General features: G+C 37.9%; 1 protein-coding gene across 2 annotated transcripts in view; it reads right to left on the bottom strand.

Moving 5' to 3' along the window:
* Positions 1 to 18,907, bottom strand: part of RELN (reelin) — a 649,217-nt gene that overhangs the window by 252,950 nt on the left and 377,360 nt on the right. For both annotated transcript variants that reach the window (XM_066354462.1, XM_066354463.1), the window contains exon 11: positions 7,893 to 8,038. In XM_066354462.1, coding sequence (XP_066210559.1) covers positions 7,893 to 8,038 — 146 coding nt within the window. The remainder of the gene's footprint in view (positions 1 to 7,892; positions 8,039 to 18,907) is intronic.

The following is an 18,907-nucleotide window of genomic DNA, read 5'->3' as shown; positions in this document are numbered from 1 at the left end:
CTAAATGTAAACGGATTAAACTCACCAATAAAAAGGCACAGAGTAGCAGAATGGATTAAAAAAGAAAATCCAACTGTATGCTGCCTACAGGAAACTCATCTAAGTAACAAGGATAAAAACAAATTCAAAGTGAAAGGCTGGAAAACAATACTCCAAGCAAATAACATCCAAAAAAAAGCAGGTGTAGCAATACTCATATCGGATAATGCTGACTACAAGACAGGAAAAGTACTCAGAGACAAAAATGGCCATTTCATAATGGCTAAGGGGACACTGAATCAAGAAGACATAACAATTCTTAATATATATGCACCAAACCAAGGAGCACCAAAATATATAAGACAGCTACTTATTGATCTTAAAACAAAAACTGACAAAAATACAATCATACTTGGAGACCTCAATACACCGCTGACGGCTCTAGATCGGTCATCCAAACAGAGAATCAACAAAGATATAGTGGCCTTAAACAAAACACTAGAGCACCTGGATATGATAGACATCTACAGGACATTTCATCTCAAAGTGACTGAGTATACATTTTTCTCCAGTGTACATGGATCATTCTCAAGAATTGACCATATGTTGGGCCACAAAAACAACATCAGCAAATTCAGAAAAATTGAAGTTGTACCAAGCATATTTTCTGATCATAAAGCCTTGAAACTAGAATTCAACTGCAAAAAAGAGGAAAAAAATCCCACAAAAATGTGGAAACTAAACAACATACTTTTAAAAAATGAATGGGTCAAAGAAGAAATAAGTGCAGAGATCAAAAGATATATACAGACTAATGAAAATGACAATACGACATATCAGAATCTATGGGATGCAGCAAAAGCAGTGATAAGAGGGAAGTTCATATCACTTCAGGCATATATGAACAAACAAGAGAGAGCCCAAGTGAACCACTTAACTTCCCACCTTAAGGAACTAGAAAAAGAAGAACAAAGACAACCCAAAACCAGCCGAAGAAAGGAGATAATAAAAATCAGAGCAGAAATAAATGAATTAGAGAACAGAAAAACTATAGAAAAAATTAATAGAACAAGGAGCTGGTTCTTTGAAAAGATCAACAAAATTGACAAACCCTTGGCAAGACTTACCAAGGAAAAAAGAGAAAGAACTCATATAAACAAAATCCAAAATGAAAGAGGAGAAATCACCACGGACACCGTAGATATACAAAGAATTATTGTAGAATACTATGAAAAACTTTATGCTACTAAATTCAACAACCTAGAAGAAATGGATAAATTCCTAGAAAAATACAACCTTCCTAGACTGAGTCAAGAAGAAGCAGAAAGCCTAAACAGACCTATCAGTAGAGAAGAAATAGAAAAAAACCATTAAAAACCTCCCCAAAAATAAAAGTCCAGGCCCTGACGGCTATACCAGCGAATTTTATCAAACATTCAAAGAAGACTTGGTTCCTATTCTACTCAAAGTCTTCCAAAAAATTGAAGAAGAAGCAATACTTCCAAACACATTTTACGAAGCCAACATAACCCTCATACCAAAACCAGGAAGGATGGCACAAAAAAAGAAAACTACAGACCAATATCTCTAATGAATACAGATGCTAAAATACTAAACAAAATACTAGCAAAACGAATACAACAACATATTAAAAAAATAATACATCATGATCAAGTGGGATTCATCCCAGAATCTCAAGGATGGTTCAACATACGTAAAACGGTTAACGTAATACACCATATCAACAAAACAAAGAACAAAAACCACATGATCTTATCAATAGATGCAGAAAAGGCTTTCGATAAAATACAACACAATTTTATGTTTAAGACTCTCAACAAAATGGGTATAGAAGGAAAATATCTCAACATGATAAAGGCCATATATGATAAACCATCAGCTAACATCATATTAAATGGCACTAAACTGAAGGCTTTCCCCCTTAAATCAGGAACAAGACAGGGTTGTCCACTCTCTCCACTCTTATTTAATGTGGTACTAGAGGTTCTAGCCAGAGCAATCAGACAAGACAAAGAAATAAAAGGCATCCATATCGGAAAAGAAGAAGTAAAGGTATCACTTTTTGCAGATGATATGATCCTATACATCGAAAACCCCAAAGAATCCACAAAAAGACTAATAGAAACAATAAGCCAATACACTAAGGTCGCAGGATACAAAATTAACATACAGAAGTCAATAGCCTTTCTATATGCCAAGAATGAAACAATTGAGAACGAACTCAAAAGAATAATCCCCTTCATGATTGCAACAAAAAAAAAAAAATACTTAGGAATAAACATAACAAAGAATGTAAAGGACTTATATAATGAAAACTATAAACCATTGTTAAGGGAAATCGAAAAAGATATAATGAGATCGAAGAATATACCTTGTTCTTGGCTAGGAAGAATAAATATAATCAAGATGGCTATATTACCCAAAGCAATATACAAATTTAATGCAATTCCCATCAAACTTCCAATGACGTTTTTTAAAGAAATAGAGCAAAAAATCATCAGATTTATATGGAACTATAAAAAATCCCGAATAGCCAAAGCAATCCTAAAGAAAAAGAATGAAGCTGGGGGCATTACAATACCTGACTTCAAACTATATTATAGGGCCACGACAATCAAAACAGCATGGTATTGGCAGAAAAATAGACACTCAGACCAATGGAACAAAATAGAAAGTCCAGAAATAAAACCACATATATATAGTCAAATAATTTTTGATAAAGGGACCAACAACACACAATGGAGAAAAGAAAGCCTCTTCAATAAATGGTGCTGGGAAAACTGGAAAGCCACATGCAAAAGAACGAAACTGGACTACAGTCTCTCCCCCTGTACAAAAATTAACTCAAAATGGATCAAAGATCTAAACATAAGACCTGAAACAATTAAGTACATAGAAGAAGACATAGGTACTCAACTCAGGGACCTGAGTTTTAAAGAGCATTTTATGAATTTGACTCCACAGGCAAGAGAAGTGAAGGCAAAAATTAATGAATGGGACTACATCAGACTAAGAAGTTTTTGCTCAGCAAGAGAAACTGATAACAAAATAAACAGAAAGCCAACTAAATGGGAAATGGTATTTTCAAACAACAGCTCAGATAAGGGCCTAATATCCAAAATATACAAAGAACTCATAAAACTCAACAACAAACAAACAAACAATCCAATAAAAAAATGGGAAAAGGATATGAACAGACACTTCTCCCAGGAAGAAATACAAATGGCCAACAGATATATGAAAAGATGCTCATCTTCTTTAGCTATTAGAGAAATGCAAATCAAAACGGCAATGAGATACCACCTCACACCTGTTCGATTAGCTATTATTAGCAAGACAGGTAATAACAAATGTTGGAGAGGCTGTGGAGAAAAAGGAACCCTCATACACTGTTGGTGGGAATGTAAAGTAGTACAACCATTATGGAAGAAAGTATGGTGGTTCCTCAAAAAACTGAAAATGGAACTACCTTATGACCCAGCAATCCCTCTACTGGGTATATACCCCAAAAACTCAGAAACATTGATACGTAAAGACACATGCAGCCCCATGTTTATTGCAGCATTGTTCACAGTGGCCAGGACATGGAAACAACCAAAAAGCCCGTCAATAGATGACTGGATAAAGAAGATGTGGCACATATACACTATGGAATACTACTCAGCCATAAGAAATGATGACATCGGAACATTTACAGCAAAATGGTGGGATCTTGATAACATGATATGAAGCGAAATAAGTAAATCAGAAAAAAACAGGAACTGCATTATTCCATACGTAGGTGGGACATAAAAGTGAAACTAAGAGACATTGATAAGAGTGTGGTGGTTACGGGGGGGAGGGGGGAATGGGAGAGGGAAAGGGGGAGGGGGAGGGGCACAAAGAAAACAAGATAGAAGGTGACAGAGGACAATCTGACTTTGGGTGATGGGTATGCAACATAATTGAATGACAAGATAACCTGGACTTGTTATCTTTGAATATATGTATCCTGATTTATTGATGTCACCCCATTAAAAAAATAAAATTATTATAAAAAAAAAAAAAAGAGAGATGAAAGTATTGCCTTGGCTGGTTAGCTCAGTGGTAGAGCATCGGCCTGGCATGCAGAAGTCCTGGGTTCGATTCCCAGCCAGGGCACACAGGAGAAGTGCCCATCTGCTTCTTCCCCCTTCCCCCTCTTCTTTCTCTCTATCTCTCTCTTTCCCTCCTGCAGCCAAGGCTCCACTGGCGCAAAGTTGGCCCGGGTGCTGTGGATGGCTCCATGGCCTCCGCCTCAGGTGCTAAAATGGCTCTGGTTGCAATGGCACATTGGCCCAGATGGGCAAAGCATCGCCCCCTGGTGGGCATGCTGGGTGGATTCTGGTCTGGTGCATGTGGGAGTCTGTCTGCCTCCCTGCTTCTAACTTCGGAAAAATACAAAAAAAAGAGAGAGATGAAGTATTATATCCATATTAATAATTTCATTTTAAAATTGTTTTAAAAAACTAAATTCAGAGCTATAGAATTCAATCAACTCAACTGGTCACTCTTAAAAATCATGCTTTCTATCTATTTTAACAGGTGAGTTTACAATGAAAAATTAACTCTGTGGGTGGTGAGGAGGAGGGGACGGATTTTCTGAAAACTTGGCTGAGCAAACAAAATGCATCAAGAATTTCACTATCAGATTCCGAATGTAGTTTCCTTTGTCTGCCTTTACCCTAAGTAAAAGTGCTTCACATTAATTTGATTTTGTGACAGGATATTTTTTCCCCAAAGCTATGATTAAAAATTATTGTAACAGCATTGTTTCCTAGACCGATAAAGCAGCATTTCGGACTGGGTGGGTTTGGGAGGGGACACACATATAGACACACCAGTGTAGACTAAACCAGCAGTTTTATCATCACCCTACACACCGAAAATACTAGGTCCTGTCACTCTTCTTCTATGGCTTTATAAGATAATGCCAACTCAATAGCGGAGCCACCAGGGGGGAGCATAAGCGAGGCAATCTGGGGGGTGTGGCCTGATGCCCTAGGGCAAGAGCTGTAAATAAACCAAGGTGTGGCCGCTAGAATCAACCACCTTTAGAAACTGGATGAATTAGTTGTAATGCCAATTAGAGTGGCACAGCTGCTTTTGTCAAGCACATTATCCCATGTTATTGGAGCAGAAACCTGCTGACAGTGCCTGGAAGTGTTAGTCTCTTAACTGTGACTGATCTCTGAGACACCCTCAGTCCAGAGAAATGGCCGAAGGGCGTATCTGAAACCACCTGAGTCCCAGTGTGAATGGCATTTGCTCCGATCCTCTGTCCATAAGGATGTTAGCTCTTCCTTTTAGGCATAAATAATTTCAGTTCCTTTTTGTTTTGGGAGATGAATGATTTGGTTTAGCCACAAATTCTCTTGTATCATTAGTGTTCTGAAAAATGAAATGTCTGAACTGTTCTTTGAAATATATGTATTGTCAGCTGTTTCTGGACTAGTACATTAGTTTTCTAAAATATGTTTAATTTCTTCTTTTATTTTTTTTTGAGAGGCTGGGAGGCAGGGAGGCAGAGACAGACTCCACATGTGCCCCTCTAGGATCTACAAGGCAAGCCCCCTACAGGGTGATGATCTCCCATCTGGGGTTGCTGCTCCATTGCTCAGCAACTGAGCTATTTTTCAGCACTTGAGGTGAGGCCATAAAGCCATCCTCAGTTCCCAGGTCAACTTGCTCAAACCATTTGAGCCATAGATGCAGGAAAGGGAGAAAGAGAGAGAGAGAGAGAATGGGAAGGGTTGGAGAAGTAGATGGTTGCCTTTCCTGTGTGCCCTGAGAATCGAACCCGGGACTTTCACAAGCTGGGCCAATGCCCTACTGCTGAGCCAACTGGCCAGGGCTAGTTTCTTCTAATATCAAACCAGTTGCTTTCTAAGCTTACCATGAGTGAGTTTTCTGTGCTTTTATCTCCACCGTTACTAGAGAGGATTTCTTTCGTTCTTTTATAAACAAAATTTGATGATATAGCAAGCTAAAAAAAGGGGAGGAGAGATGATATTCTGGGAGAGGAATAGGTAAAAATAAATTACCTCTCTCCTCTAAAGAATAAGAGGAGATGACAGTGAAGACTAGGTTTCACTGCAGAGACACACTTATGTGAAACGGTACCACTGGAGGTGACAGCGGCGTTTCCCTCTGCCGCAGTGGGAGGGGGGCTGGGCATCCGGGGAATCCGTCCCCAGGATGGGGGTCTCACTGAAAAGGACGACTCTTCGCTGCTGCATGGATGGTCTGAGCTTGAAGAAATGAAGGCGTGGTGGTCAACAAGTTTCTTCTGCTTAAAAATTTGGGACCCTCATAGGCAGGTAAGTTACAAAATTGGGAAGGATACTTGATCGGGTCTTTGTATGGGGGCAGGAAGAAGGACTGATAGGCAATGGATCCTTATCTCCAGAAGATAGGTAAGGACACCAAGTGCACGTTGTCAAAGTTCTGGACCCCGTCAAAAAACCCTTTGGCCTGTACAGTGTAAGGGCTACCAAAAATAAATAAAATAAATAAATAAATAAATAAATAAATAAATAAATAAATAAATAAATAAAGGCAGCCTAATGCCTGGGTAGATCCTGGAGGCTAAAAAGGAGCAATGGTTGCTGGTGCCTCAAGGAGATGTTGGAGTGACACTGGGCACTTCCAGGGTAACAGGAGCCTAACAGACGCTGTGGACTGAGGGCCCTGAGGGGCTGGGTCCCTCAAAGTGTCACCCATCCTCAGAGGCCTACCCTGGTCTGGCCACAGTCTGGCCCTGAGAGACTGACTTCCTGGGGCAAGGCAGAGCAGAGCTGTCCGCCACAGCAGAAACCTAGCTCTCAGCAGGGAAAGGTTCCGGGGCAGCTCCAGCTGCGGGTCAAACTTCCCTCGGACTGGGGCAGTGCCCAGGAAGTGCAGAGCCTGACAGCAATATTGGCCTTCTTGCCACTCAGGCATTTAGAAGGCCCATCCCATTTTGAGTTAATTTGTTGTGATCAGAGAGACATGACTATATCTCAAATGGGTTATGGAAAAGTTTCTCACAAGTTATCAGTTAAGTTGCTGCTATTTCGCATTCATTATGAAATTAAATTTGAGGTTATTTCATTCATTCTCACCGTAGCATTAGCAAACAAATATTAGACAAATGGGAACTGGTGTTCTGATTACATGTGTTAATTGCAAAAAGAAACCCAGGTGAGAACTAGAAAATTTCTAGAATTTCTTCTCCATTTACTCTACTTTAAAAATTTTGATTTTTCAAGCCTATTAATATTTCTTACTTGAATTTATGAAAACATTGCTTGATTAACAGAAAACATCTTTGGGACACAGGCCCCGAAGAAGGCACACAGGTCAGAATGTCCGGAAAATACTACCAGCAAACCATTCTCACTGTTTCAGGTCTTGCCTACTATACTATCAGCCCGTATTTCTCCTTTAAAAATACCTCAGAGATCATTCTTACCCTCTAACTTTTAAAGATCAGAACCACATTCCACTATAAATCAGATAGCAGCCTCAATAAATCTCAGATTTGGGGGAGACAACTGAACATCTCAATATAATAGTAGTGAGAAGATTTTATTTTCTATACAATTTGAAAGAATAAAAACTTTCTCTAGTAAAAGCTGAATAAACAAAGATGAGATATATGTGATTCGACTGAAGATAAAAGTTACTTATAATCACCAATTTTTAATATGTATAAAACAGTTGATGACTAATAAAGAATGTTTAGATTAAATGTAACCCTTCTCGCTTTGTCTGTTCTCAGAATCATCAGTATTGATCTTACTATGCCATGCTATTTACAATATGCATGTAAAATATGTCTAGTGGGGTGAATGTAAGTGCTCCACACAGCATGGGAGATAACAATTACTTACCCTGTAGGCTGGCTCTCAAATTCTTCCGACCACTGCTCTTGAATATCCTCTGTAGAAAGATCCACATCCCGGGTGGTGGCAAAATTAAACTCACTGCCTTCATTTCCATGGAAATAAATGGAGTTCCCATCTGACTGACAGCTATGCTGTAGATAAAGAGAGAGCACAGGGTGGCTGTTGAATTGGTTTTGTAGCTGTATGTGTCATACTCATGTATAATTAGAATTTTTAAAAAAGTCATTATATTATTCCCTCTGTGATGAACTCTCAAGTCAAAAGAGCTTGTTAACTCTTTTTTTGTCTTGTTTAATTCAATTATGATTTCCTTCTAACTTACTGAGTTATTATAAAAAAGGAGTCAAGGGGCCGTTCGAGCTTTGCCACCTCAGCCTTCAGATGAAACAAGAGTATTTTAATTGGAATGATTGCCCATCTTCCGCATTGTTCTTGTTGTGGAAATTAAGTTGTGATAATGACTTGTCATATATTTTCAATATCATGGTTATGGGCTAAATTGCACTGACCTTTTCAATATTCCATATATTTCTAGCTTGTCATTCAAGTCTTTCACAATTTGTCTGTAAATGAGATATGAGGAGAATAGCCAGCTAATCAAAACATGGCACACCGAAAAGGTCACAGTAATCCCCGCCGTGATCATAGATTCTCCGCTACCTTCCGAGGAAAAGTTTCTGACCAGACTTAAGAAGTGCATGATGTCCCCATTGAGGAGCAGAGAAATCAGACTCTGTTCTTCTCCAAAAGAACATTACATTTAAAAAGGATAAAGATAAAAGAATTTCTTGTAATACCTTTTTTTAACCTATACTTTTTCAGCTTAAAGCGAATAGTCAAAGGCGAGAGGAAACTCTGAGGCGGAGTAAACTGAGTCTTTACTTTTCAGAAATATGATAAATCTGCATTAATAATTTTGGCAATAAGTTATATAGAAATAAATGTTAATAAATGAAAGATCATTCTTTTAAGTTTTATATACTCTTAAAATGAAATAGATATATAAACTAGTTGGGCAGAAAATATCAGGCAGGCCCAGAGAATGTAAATCCTGTAGGACAGGGATCACATCCATTTCATTCCAGGTTATAGTCCTGGTCTTAGCACGGTGCTTGGCATGTAGTAGGAATGCAAATATATTCTTTGAGCAATTCAATAAATGAATTAATGAATGATATGGCTATGCCTTTCCAGGTAATCAAATCTTTTATGGAGAACTCACTATGTAGAAGGCATTAAGGAAGGTACTGTGGGAGAGTTAGTAATGCAGTCTAATAATACATCATCCTTGTTCTTAAAAAATCCCAGTCTAGCTGAGATATCTCAGCGATGGGTCTCAATGCCAGGTAGCCCGTGGTAAGTGCCAAGGAGGGAGAGAGGGTAAAATCACGGTGTCCAGGGCCAGGCCAGTGAGCAGGCTTCGTAAAAGAGTACGATTTCAACAGGCTTTAAAATAAAAATAAAAATCCAAGTTGGATGACAAATATGAGTGAATGACAAAGGGGATAAGTAGGCATGATTTTCAGAATGAGACTGTAGTCTGACTATCTTACAGGAGGAGAGCACTACAGTGTCCTCTGGGTAGTGGTATTCTAGAACGGAGGAATGATGTGTGCAAAGAAATGTTTTATGACAATCAAGCTCATTAGGGCTAATAAAATCCATTGTGGGAGTAATCAGATTGCTATACTGGAAGAGTAAATAAGCTTTCAGAAGCTCCTATAAATTCGGGAGAGTCAAAGCATATGACCTTGGGGGAGTCATTTCCCTGCACTGAGGTGTGAAGGCATGTCCACTGGGCCCAGAGATGGATTTAACAGCAGCGGCCTGGGCGCATACCACGGGCCCCGACTTCTGAAGGGCCCTGCAAAACCCCAACTTTACACTTTTTTCTAATGTAAGGGGCCCAAAATTTTCTTCTGTGCCTGGGGCCTCAACCAACCTTAATCCTCTTCTGACGTGGCCTGTGTCACCTTAAGACATATTGTAGTGTGTGGGATGTATTACCTGCCCAGAATCTCCTTTACTCACATGAACACAGGTAATTCATGGATGCTAAACTGAGCTCATTATACTTCATCTTTAACCCACACATATTGATCAAAACTAAGGTTCAATTTATTTTAACAGTAAAGAAAACTGTCCAGCTAAGAAAAGCCCAAGTATCCCCTGCGGCCTCTACTACTGGAACCTTACAAGGACAGTAAATGCTAAGTAGAATAACTCAGAGTACTTCCTTAATTTCACAATTATTTTCACATTCCGGAATCCTGAAAAAGTGTGGCCTATATTTATCTGGAAGTAACATAAGAACTCTGATATCAATGCAAACAATACATTGTTATCAGCAAGGAAATGGCATACATAAAATATTATGTGTAATTTAAATTACAATTTAAAAGGATATATTTGTATAATAAAAATAATGACTCAACATGAAGCCTTGGTCATTTCTGGCTAAACATCAATTTCCAGTTTGGTTCCATTTACCTTAGGATTGTTTAATATTTTGAGATTCTGTGTTATACATAATTATGCTTCACTACTCCGTCAAAATTTGTTAACATACCTGATACAGATTTTAATTAGTCAAGATTGAAATTTTATGTAAGAGATTAAATCATTATAAAACTGGACATATTGTTAAATTTGTTTCACAAAATTAAAATTCTTGGTGTTTCAGGAAACTAAAAGTATATTTTAAATGATCTTTATGTTAGTTATAATACTATAAAACACAATCGGTTAGTTATAAAACACAATCGGTAGTTGAATAAACCATATGTAATTGTACAATTATTGAAGATTCTCTATTAAATATGCATCTTTGTCACTATAACTGTAACAGTGCCATTGTAGAAAACACTGATATTTACCATATCAGGTATAAAGAGAGCAACCTGAAAAAATGTAACACTCACTTTGAGTATTAACCAATTTTCATACTAGTAGGGTCTAAAAATTAGTATGATTTGTTTTTGACAAATTTCCATGAAGGATAAAATGGTTTAGTTTTTGCAGTTTTATTATTTCTATAGGGAAGAAACTGTTCTTTACCAATCTGTAGTAAAAGAACAATACTCAATATCACATGTAAACTCAAACAGGGAAGCTATCTATACCAGTCAGTTGTCATTTTGCACTGAAAACATCCTAATCCTGTCTGTGGAGTTTAGCTTTATTCTCCCTCCCCAAATAGACCCACTGTCCTTCATGTGTGGAGGAAGAGAAGGACTGCTTTTTGAATATTCTCTTCTCCACAGCCTTGGGACAGTGCCACATTATCAAAGAAAGGTTGTGACACACCCAAAGTAAACAGCCGCAGCTCAGGAGGAGCTGGCTCCATCTCCACTGTCTCACAGCAAGACAGGACTGCCATTTTGAGGGTAGCAGGGCCTGGAGATGAGCTGAACCTACACACAGATGGCTCGCCTGCTTCTACCACACTGAGAAGATCAGACATGGTCTCTGCCTCAACCATTCTGAGTAGAACCCAATGTTTTCCAAGTGTGAAGTAAGGGTGATAGGAGCCTGCAGGGTAACATCAGGACCACAGAATAGAGGGTGGTCTGCAAAACGTGTGAATTTCTCAAACATTTGAGCAAGAACGGGCCAACCGAGAAGCTGATTACGTATAGGCCCTGTTTTAAGAATCTTGCAGCCTGACCAGGTAGTGGCGCAATGGATAGAGCATTGGACTGGGATGCAGAGGACTCAGGTTCGAAACCCCAAGGTCGCCAACTTAAGCGCAGGCTCATCTGCTTTGAGCAAAGCTCACCAGCTTGGACTCAAGGTCGCTGGCTCGAGCAAGGGGTGACTTGGTCTGCTGAAGGCCCACGGTCAAGGCACATATGAGAAAGCAATCAATGAACAACTAAGATGTTGCAACGAAAAACTGATGTTGATGCTTCTCATCTCTCTCCATTCCTGTCTGTCTGTCCCTATCTATCCCTCTCTCTGACTTTCTCTCTTTCTCTGTTAAAAAAAAAAAGAAAAGAATTTTGCAAAGGGTCAGAGGTGAGGTCAGTTCAGGATTCTCATTCTGAGGATTCCCAGAGCTTTGTGTTAACTCTATTTTAGAACTGGTTAGAGGGGGCTCAACGTCTTGGAAATAGCCTCGTCTCCCAGATGCTCTCCAGACCAGGACTTGATGCCTGAATGCATCTGGATTGACATCAAGTCCCTGGGTCTCTGCTTGACTGACACTGCATCGCTGCCTCTGCATGGGAACCCATGGCCTGCTTGAGGAGGCAGGGGTTGTCTGAACCTTCTCCTAGGTTCTGCCTCAATTGATTCAACACTTGCATGAATCAAGGAGATAAAGACTGGAAAAGAACAAAATACTGGAAACCAAAAACAGTCAAGATGACAAGGAATGAAAACTCAGTTACTATCCCAACAAGGAGCTTGGGGATTTGAATCAGAAGCATGTTTCAATACATTGCTCTGCTTAATGGCTTCGTGGCTTTGCAGAAGTTCTTTAACCCTTCTTGGCCTGTTTCTCAGGCTATAGAATAGGACCAATAGTATTTATTCTCCAGATAACAGAAGTACAAATAGTATTGTGTGGGAGTGTTTTTTCTGAAATTTCTAAGTGCTATAATATAATGGTTATTTTATAATATTTCTGAGTACGTACATTTTCCAAAAATAAGTTATTATATTCCAAACTCTTAGCAATAGGTGATAGAGAAATTAAAGGGTATTTAAATCTATTTTTAATTATGTTTCTCATTAGATTAATCATTAAAATTCTTCAGATCAACTTAACACCTTTAGTAAAATGTAAAAGAATATTTCCTGCAATACAGTATGGTAAAGGGACTGCATACACTCATTCATTTTGGGGGCAGATACACCATCACTTAGAAATTTTAAAACCCTCTAACTTCGGCAGATAACCAAACATTCTCCCATGACAGGAAATCTTAATGCAAGATGTCTGTTGCCACTTGTCTTACAGATGCATGGTATCACATCAAAGCATTATGTTACACGTATAAGCAAAATGTGCGCTGAAAGTTTGAGAACAATTTCAGAAAATTGTTCTCAGTGATTTTAATACCTAGCTGTTTTTGTTCAGCATCTAGTCAAACTCATGTCATTTATATGCAGTAACAATTAAAATCTAAACGACAAAAGGCAGTTAAGTGAGCTCTTGCTATGATAAATACAAGAATATTCTGGAATTCAGGACTGTTCTACTTAGAGTATAGTAAAAAAATCTATCAGGTTTTCTTGAGAAAATTATTATTAATAGCATATGACTTCTTGAGTCATAGCTTTTAATTGACTTTTGGTGAGTATATATCAGATAAGTGGCATTTATTCTGGGTAAAATGAAAGTATAAATTCTATAGATGGCTCTAAATATTTCTTTCTCTTTCTAGCCCTCATAATGTACAGTAATTATAATTATTTTTACTTTGTTATATTATTTTAGCATTGATCAATGACATACACTTTATAGTTTTGAGTACTACAGATCTCTGATAATTAAAAATCCCTTAAACATAGTCCTTATTTGTTTCTATTTGTCAATCAAAAATATTTTCCTACTTTGGGGTTATTCGAGTTTCCTTTATTTGAAAAGCAGAACACAGTGTAACTAACTAAGTGACAAGAATTTGCCATTCAGAAAAACATCAACAGGAAACATCAGTGCAAACCCCTCAATATAACAAGTCCTTGGCTACAATTCAGGATATCATTTTCTAAGGTTGTCCCCTATACTCTGCTGAAAACGTTCATGACTTCACCTCTGTACTTGTAAAAGTATTTGCAATCACCTCCACCATGGCTTAATTAGTTTTTTTATCAAAGATGAACACTAAGGCACCTCTTAATATTATCTCCCCGAGGTCTAATGGCCCTGATGATTCTTTGAAGCATCTGTATCCTTGCAACTTATTTTTTACAATATACTTCTTGTTGAAATGAGTATATTGTGCATTTGGGCAATGCCAGCTTGCAGCGAGCCGGTGGCAGATGGAATGAAATCTGCTTGGTATGCCTTCCCCTCCACATGAGCAGAGAGGCATCCATTTCCTCCATTAAGGAGTTGTCACTCAGCCCACCCAGCTGGAAGACGGTTTTTGATAGCCAAGCTGGCTGGTGGCAGACAATTCAGATACAAAGTGCACTTTAGAAGGAAGATAAAACATCATTTGTAAAAAAAATTGAAAATGCATGGCTTCCACCACAGCCAATTTTTTAATGACTGTAATATTTTAAGTGATTATTTTTGCCACTTCAGATTGCTCCTTAGAGAGGAGAGGTTTTTTTAAATTAAAATCTAGGCAATGCAAACAGATGAGATATGAGGAACAGAGAAAAGAGAAATAAGATGAATAAAATTAATTAAAATAGCATTGTTGGCAGAGCCATATTAGTTACTATTTGACTGAAAATAAACTCATATATTGCTATATGCATTTCTGGATTAAAGTGAGATATGTGATTGAGTGATTGGAAATTGTCTGATTTATAGCCTACATATCACTGTGTTTCCAAAGCTTTTCACTATGCTATAGCTTTTCACTATGCTATATGATAAAGATATAGCTTTATCATATAGAAATACATATTTCCTATATCCTTGTGCAATGGTCTTTAAAAGTACAGACTTTTAGACAATTAAAAAAAACCAAAATAGGAGAAGAATGCCTGCTTGAGGAAAAACGAATTTGTCATTTTTCACACATTCAATTTCTAGGATATTTAATGCCAGTTAAAGAACTGAAAACTTGGCTATCAATACAGTCCAGGGGAAGAGGGCTGAAGTGCATTTCCTCTAGTCAACATGATAGATGCAAGCGTGGTGAGTGAATTTTAGGGAGCTTAAAGAGTTTGTTTTCATTATTTCCTGGATTCATTAAGAATTTACATTTGAATCACTTTTTACTAAAACTCATAAAGATTCTATTTATGGTATATTTTGTGACAAGTGTATAATTACTTGGTCATAGTTATGGCAACTCTCAAATGGCAACAGTGACAGATCTAAATTGGAGTAATGAGAGGAAGAACAACAATGGAAAATTCCATGGGGCAGTTGTTAACCTTGTCGACGGGGATCAACTTGACTTTCACAGTGTCTGAGGTTTTCAGACTTGCCTCCTCGAATTAAGGCCAAGGATGGCAAGCACAACATGGAAGCCTCCATTGCCCTGAGGAATGAAAGGGCCACTTTCTAGTAAACAGCTGGTTAGGAAAAGGAAAGCTGTTTGGTCTTGGGGAAGTTACTTGGTGTCTCTGAGTATGTTTTTCCACTTGTGAAATGGGGGTAATTGTGAGGTTTAGAAGAGATATTGTAGATAACATATCTACTAAAGATTGTTGAATCTTAGGAAATCAGTAAACGTCAATTCCTTCCTCTTTCTTGCTCCATCTTTCATTCACTTAACAAACCTTACTTTAACAAGTAACACTATACAAATGACTGCGCTGTGTGTTGTCTAGGTACAAAGCTGATGGAAAAATGATACTCTGTTTTTGATGTTCATATAGACTAAAATAAATTTCACTTATTCATTATCATATTAACTTAGTGATTAACTGTGTCAGCTTCAGATCAAAAACAAACAAAAAATGGGTGCATTAGGCAAAGAAGCTCTGGGGATCTGTCTGAATAGTTATGTTCAATAGAATTTATCAAACTTATTTGTTTCTGTGTTATTGCCACTCCTGTCATGGTGATTTGGCTCAATTCCACATTTCACTAATGCTATTCCATGTTAATTACTCTACAAATAGGCTGCATTGAGGGAACTGTGAAAAGCACACTACTTACATTTAACCCTTCATCCCCAAAGTATTCTTATTAGCTTAACAAATTATATTCTGGCTCATTCTATAATATCATGTACCCAGCTCTTGGGGGAAAACATGACAACAGCAGCAATGCAATCCAAAGTGAGGAACATTCCAAGCAAAGGGAATTTAGGTAGACAGCATGCAATTAACCAAGCTGGAATCCAGCCAGAAAATCATAGTTGACATTCCGATTCCTAATGGAAAAAGACATGGGAACACGGACTAGCTACAAGTCTTACTGAGCTCAGGTTTATCCTCATTAGAAAGCCAGGAGTCAAATCTCTCAAGCTGCAGACTAGACAGTTCCCAGTACAATGACTTGCAAGGCACATTTCTGGAAAGCATATCTGATTTCCTCCTGTTTGTCCTTCTACTCTAAAAAATGAAAATCATTAAATGAATTGTTGAAACCAATTTCTGGGGTACTCAATTTCTGGGCATTAGAATAGGCAGGGAATTATATTCCCAAAGGCATACTTAGAAATAAATTCTGCACTGAGTGTGAGCATCCCTTTCACTATTTATCTTAGATTTTTTTAATTAGTTTCAACTTGCATGAAGACTTTATATTTTCAGACAAGTTAATTTACATGCTTTCATAATTGGGATGTGATGACCTTTATTCTCCATTAATGATTCAACAACTGTGACAATAGTATCAGACACGTGGCAGCAGAAACCCAGAATGAAAGCTTCAATTTTATTTCGTACTGGAGATTTTCCTAGTGTCCACCGGGACAATGAATTTGGCAAATGCATAAGAGCTATAAGAAAATTAATAAATTCTCCTGTTCCAACTTAATGTTTCCCCTTAATGGGTTGTTGATTTACCTAATAGCTGTTATCTTCATTAGGGTCTTAAACTAAGAAACTTGTCATTATTGGATTTTTATCAACAATAAATATAGGAATGAGGAAGCAGTCTGTTTATCTGAAAGTAGTAGTGGAGAGAAGGTTAAGAATATAACCCTTCTAAATTCTGTATACTTAGTTACGCCAAATCCCTGGCATACATTTGCAAAATTTAATAAATTAGGTACTTTGTAAGGGACTTTTAAATACCTGTGATCAAATCATAGCCTATTATAAAGGACAAACCTTTATTACAGAATCTGTGCCATTTAGCACCGACTTACTCCTCAACATCACTTGACATGGAAGTGTAGAAGGAGTAATCTGGAATTTTCTGCTATTAACACAATGAACGGGGATAATAAATAGAAAAGGGTTAGCAGGTGCCGGTACAGCAATCAGAGTGAGAATATTTCTCAAAAATAAAAAGATACAAATAACAGCGCCTATCTCCCAGTGATCTGCATTTAATCTGTGGGTCCATTCTAGAGTTGACAGAGCCCATGATTTATGCCGTTGCAAGCTGAGAGAACCAGGGTAGCTGAGCAGATATAAACATTTATTAACAGCGAGTGAGCAAACCACACTCTCGCTCCCTTATACACACACACAGACACGTGCATCCAGATATCAAGGAGTCATCGATCATTCATGCTTGCAAAATGCAGATTTTGGCTACCACTAAAGATGGGAATGAACAAAGAAAAAAGTCAAGCAGCTGCTTGACTAATATAATACTCACTTCACTTCCATGACAGATGATCCATTGGAAACTGCTTCCTGGCACTGCTGTTAAAGGACCAGGGGGAAACCCCACAAACCCAGACCTGCCCACAGCTCTTCCTAATCCTTTGTCCCTGGGTTCTCTTTTGACTATAGCACTGAGCTCCAGGCTGACCCTTCAAAAACTTACATACAGTGTTTTTCTTTGAACTTAAAATTAAGGATATTCTTAGGTTGCAGGACGTGTCTGAAGAATTGGAAAGAAGGGACTTTGATGGATGCTGAGTGACTAAGGAAAATAAAGCACTAAACACCCAGGGTCTTTAGAGATGCCCAGTGTTCCTTTGTTACAGATATAAACTGGGAGGAGAAGGTCTTCTCAGAGTGCTGGCACAGATAAAGCAGTCACGAAATGCCATCATTTCTACTGTTTCTACTATCTCCATTCTTATTGATCACTGTGTTACTGTTATTATTTATTATTATCCAATATCTATGCTGCTGCAAGTATCATTCTATCCAAGGTGAAATGCTGATTCTTGATACTAGATGTCTTAAATGGAAGGGGCCAAAAAAATAACTTCATTTCCTTTAAATCCGATGGCAGCACCAATACTACTGTGACAACATTGGAGCACCAGAAGTTGCTCTAAGATTAATCATTTTTTTTAAAATTAATTTTAATGGGGTGACAAAGATCAATCAGGGTACATAGATTCAGAGAAAACATCTCCAGGTTATTATGACATTTGATTATGTTGCATGCCCGTCACCCAAAGTCAAACTGTCTTCTGTCACCTTCTATCTGGTTTTCTTTGTGTCCCTCCCCTCCCCCACCCTCTCTCTCCTCCCTCCTCCACCCCTTAACCATTTTTGCACTTCAGGCAGGAAGAATGTGCTTCTTCTTCTTTCTTTAAATCTCCCTTCCTCCCTTTCTTCCTTTCTTTTTATTCTTTATTTTTTAGGATAATGAATTGGAACATTTTCTTCACCAAATTTTTTTTTAATTTAAATTGTTTTTTATTTTTTAATTACAGTTGACACACAATATTATATTAGTTTCAGGTGTACACCCAGTGACAAGATTACTCTACCCAGCAAAGCTATCATTTTGGATCGAAGGACAAATAAAGAGCTTCTCAGACAAGGAGAAGCTAAAGGAGTTCATCACCACCAAACCAGTAATACATGAAATGTTAAAGGGGAGGAGAGGGGGAGGGAGGTGAAGAGAAAGAGGGGTAAGGAGAAGAGGAGGAGAGGGAGGGAGGGAGAAGAAGAAGAGGAGAGATAAAAATATGAACCATAAAATGCAAATAAGTACATATGTATCAACAATTAAATCAAAAAACAAAATAAACAAGCCAGAACAGAAAGAAATTCACAGATACTGGGAATATTTTGATGGTTGCCAGATGGGAGGGGTGTTGGGTTGATGGGTGAAAACTGTGAAGAGATTAAGAAATACAAATTGGTTGTTACAGAACAGTCATGGGGAAGTAAAGTATAACATAGGGAATACAGTCATAATATTCTAATACTATGTGTGGTGTCCGATGGATGCGAGATTTATCGGGATAGTCACATAGTAAGTTATATAGTACTTCCTGTTC

Source organism: Saccopteryx leptura, chromosome 12 (assembly GCF_036850995.1).
Source record: "Saccopteryx leptura isolate mSacLep1 chromosome 12, mSacLep1_pri_phased_curated, whole genome shotgun sequence".
Taxonomy (NCBI): domain Eukaryota; kingdom Metazoa; phylum Chordata; class Mammalia; order Chiroptera; family Emballonuridae; genus Saccopteryx; species Saccopteryx leptura.
The sequence above is the reverse complement of the archived record's forward strand: the minus strand, read 5'-3'. Positions and strand labels throughout refer to the sequence as shown.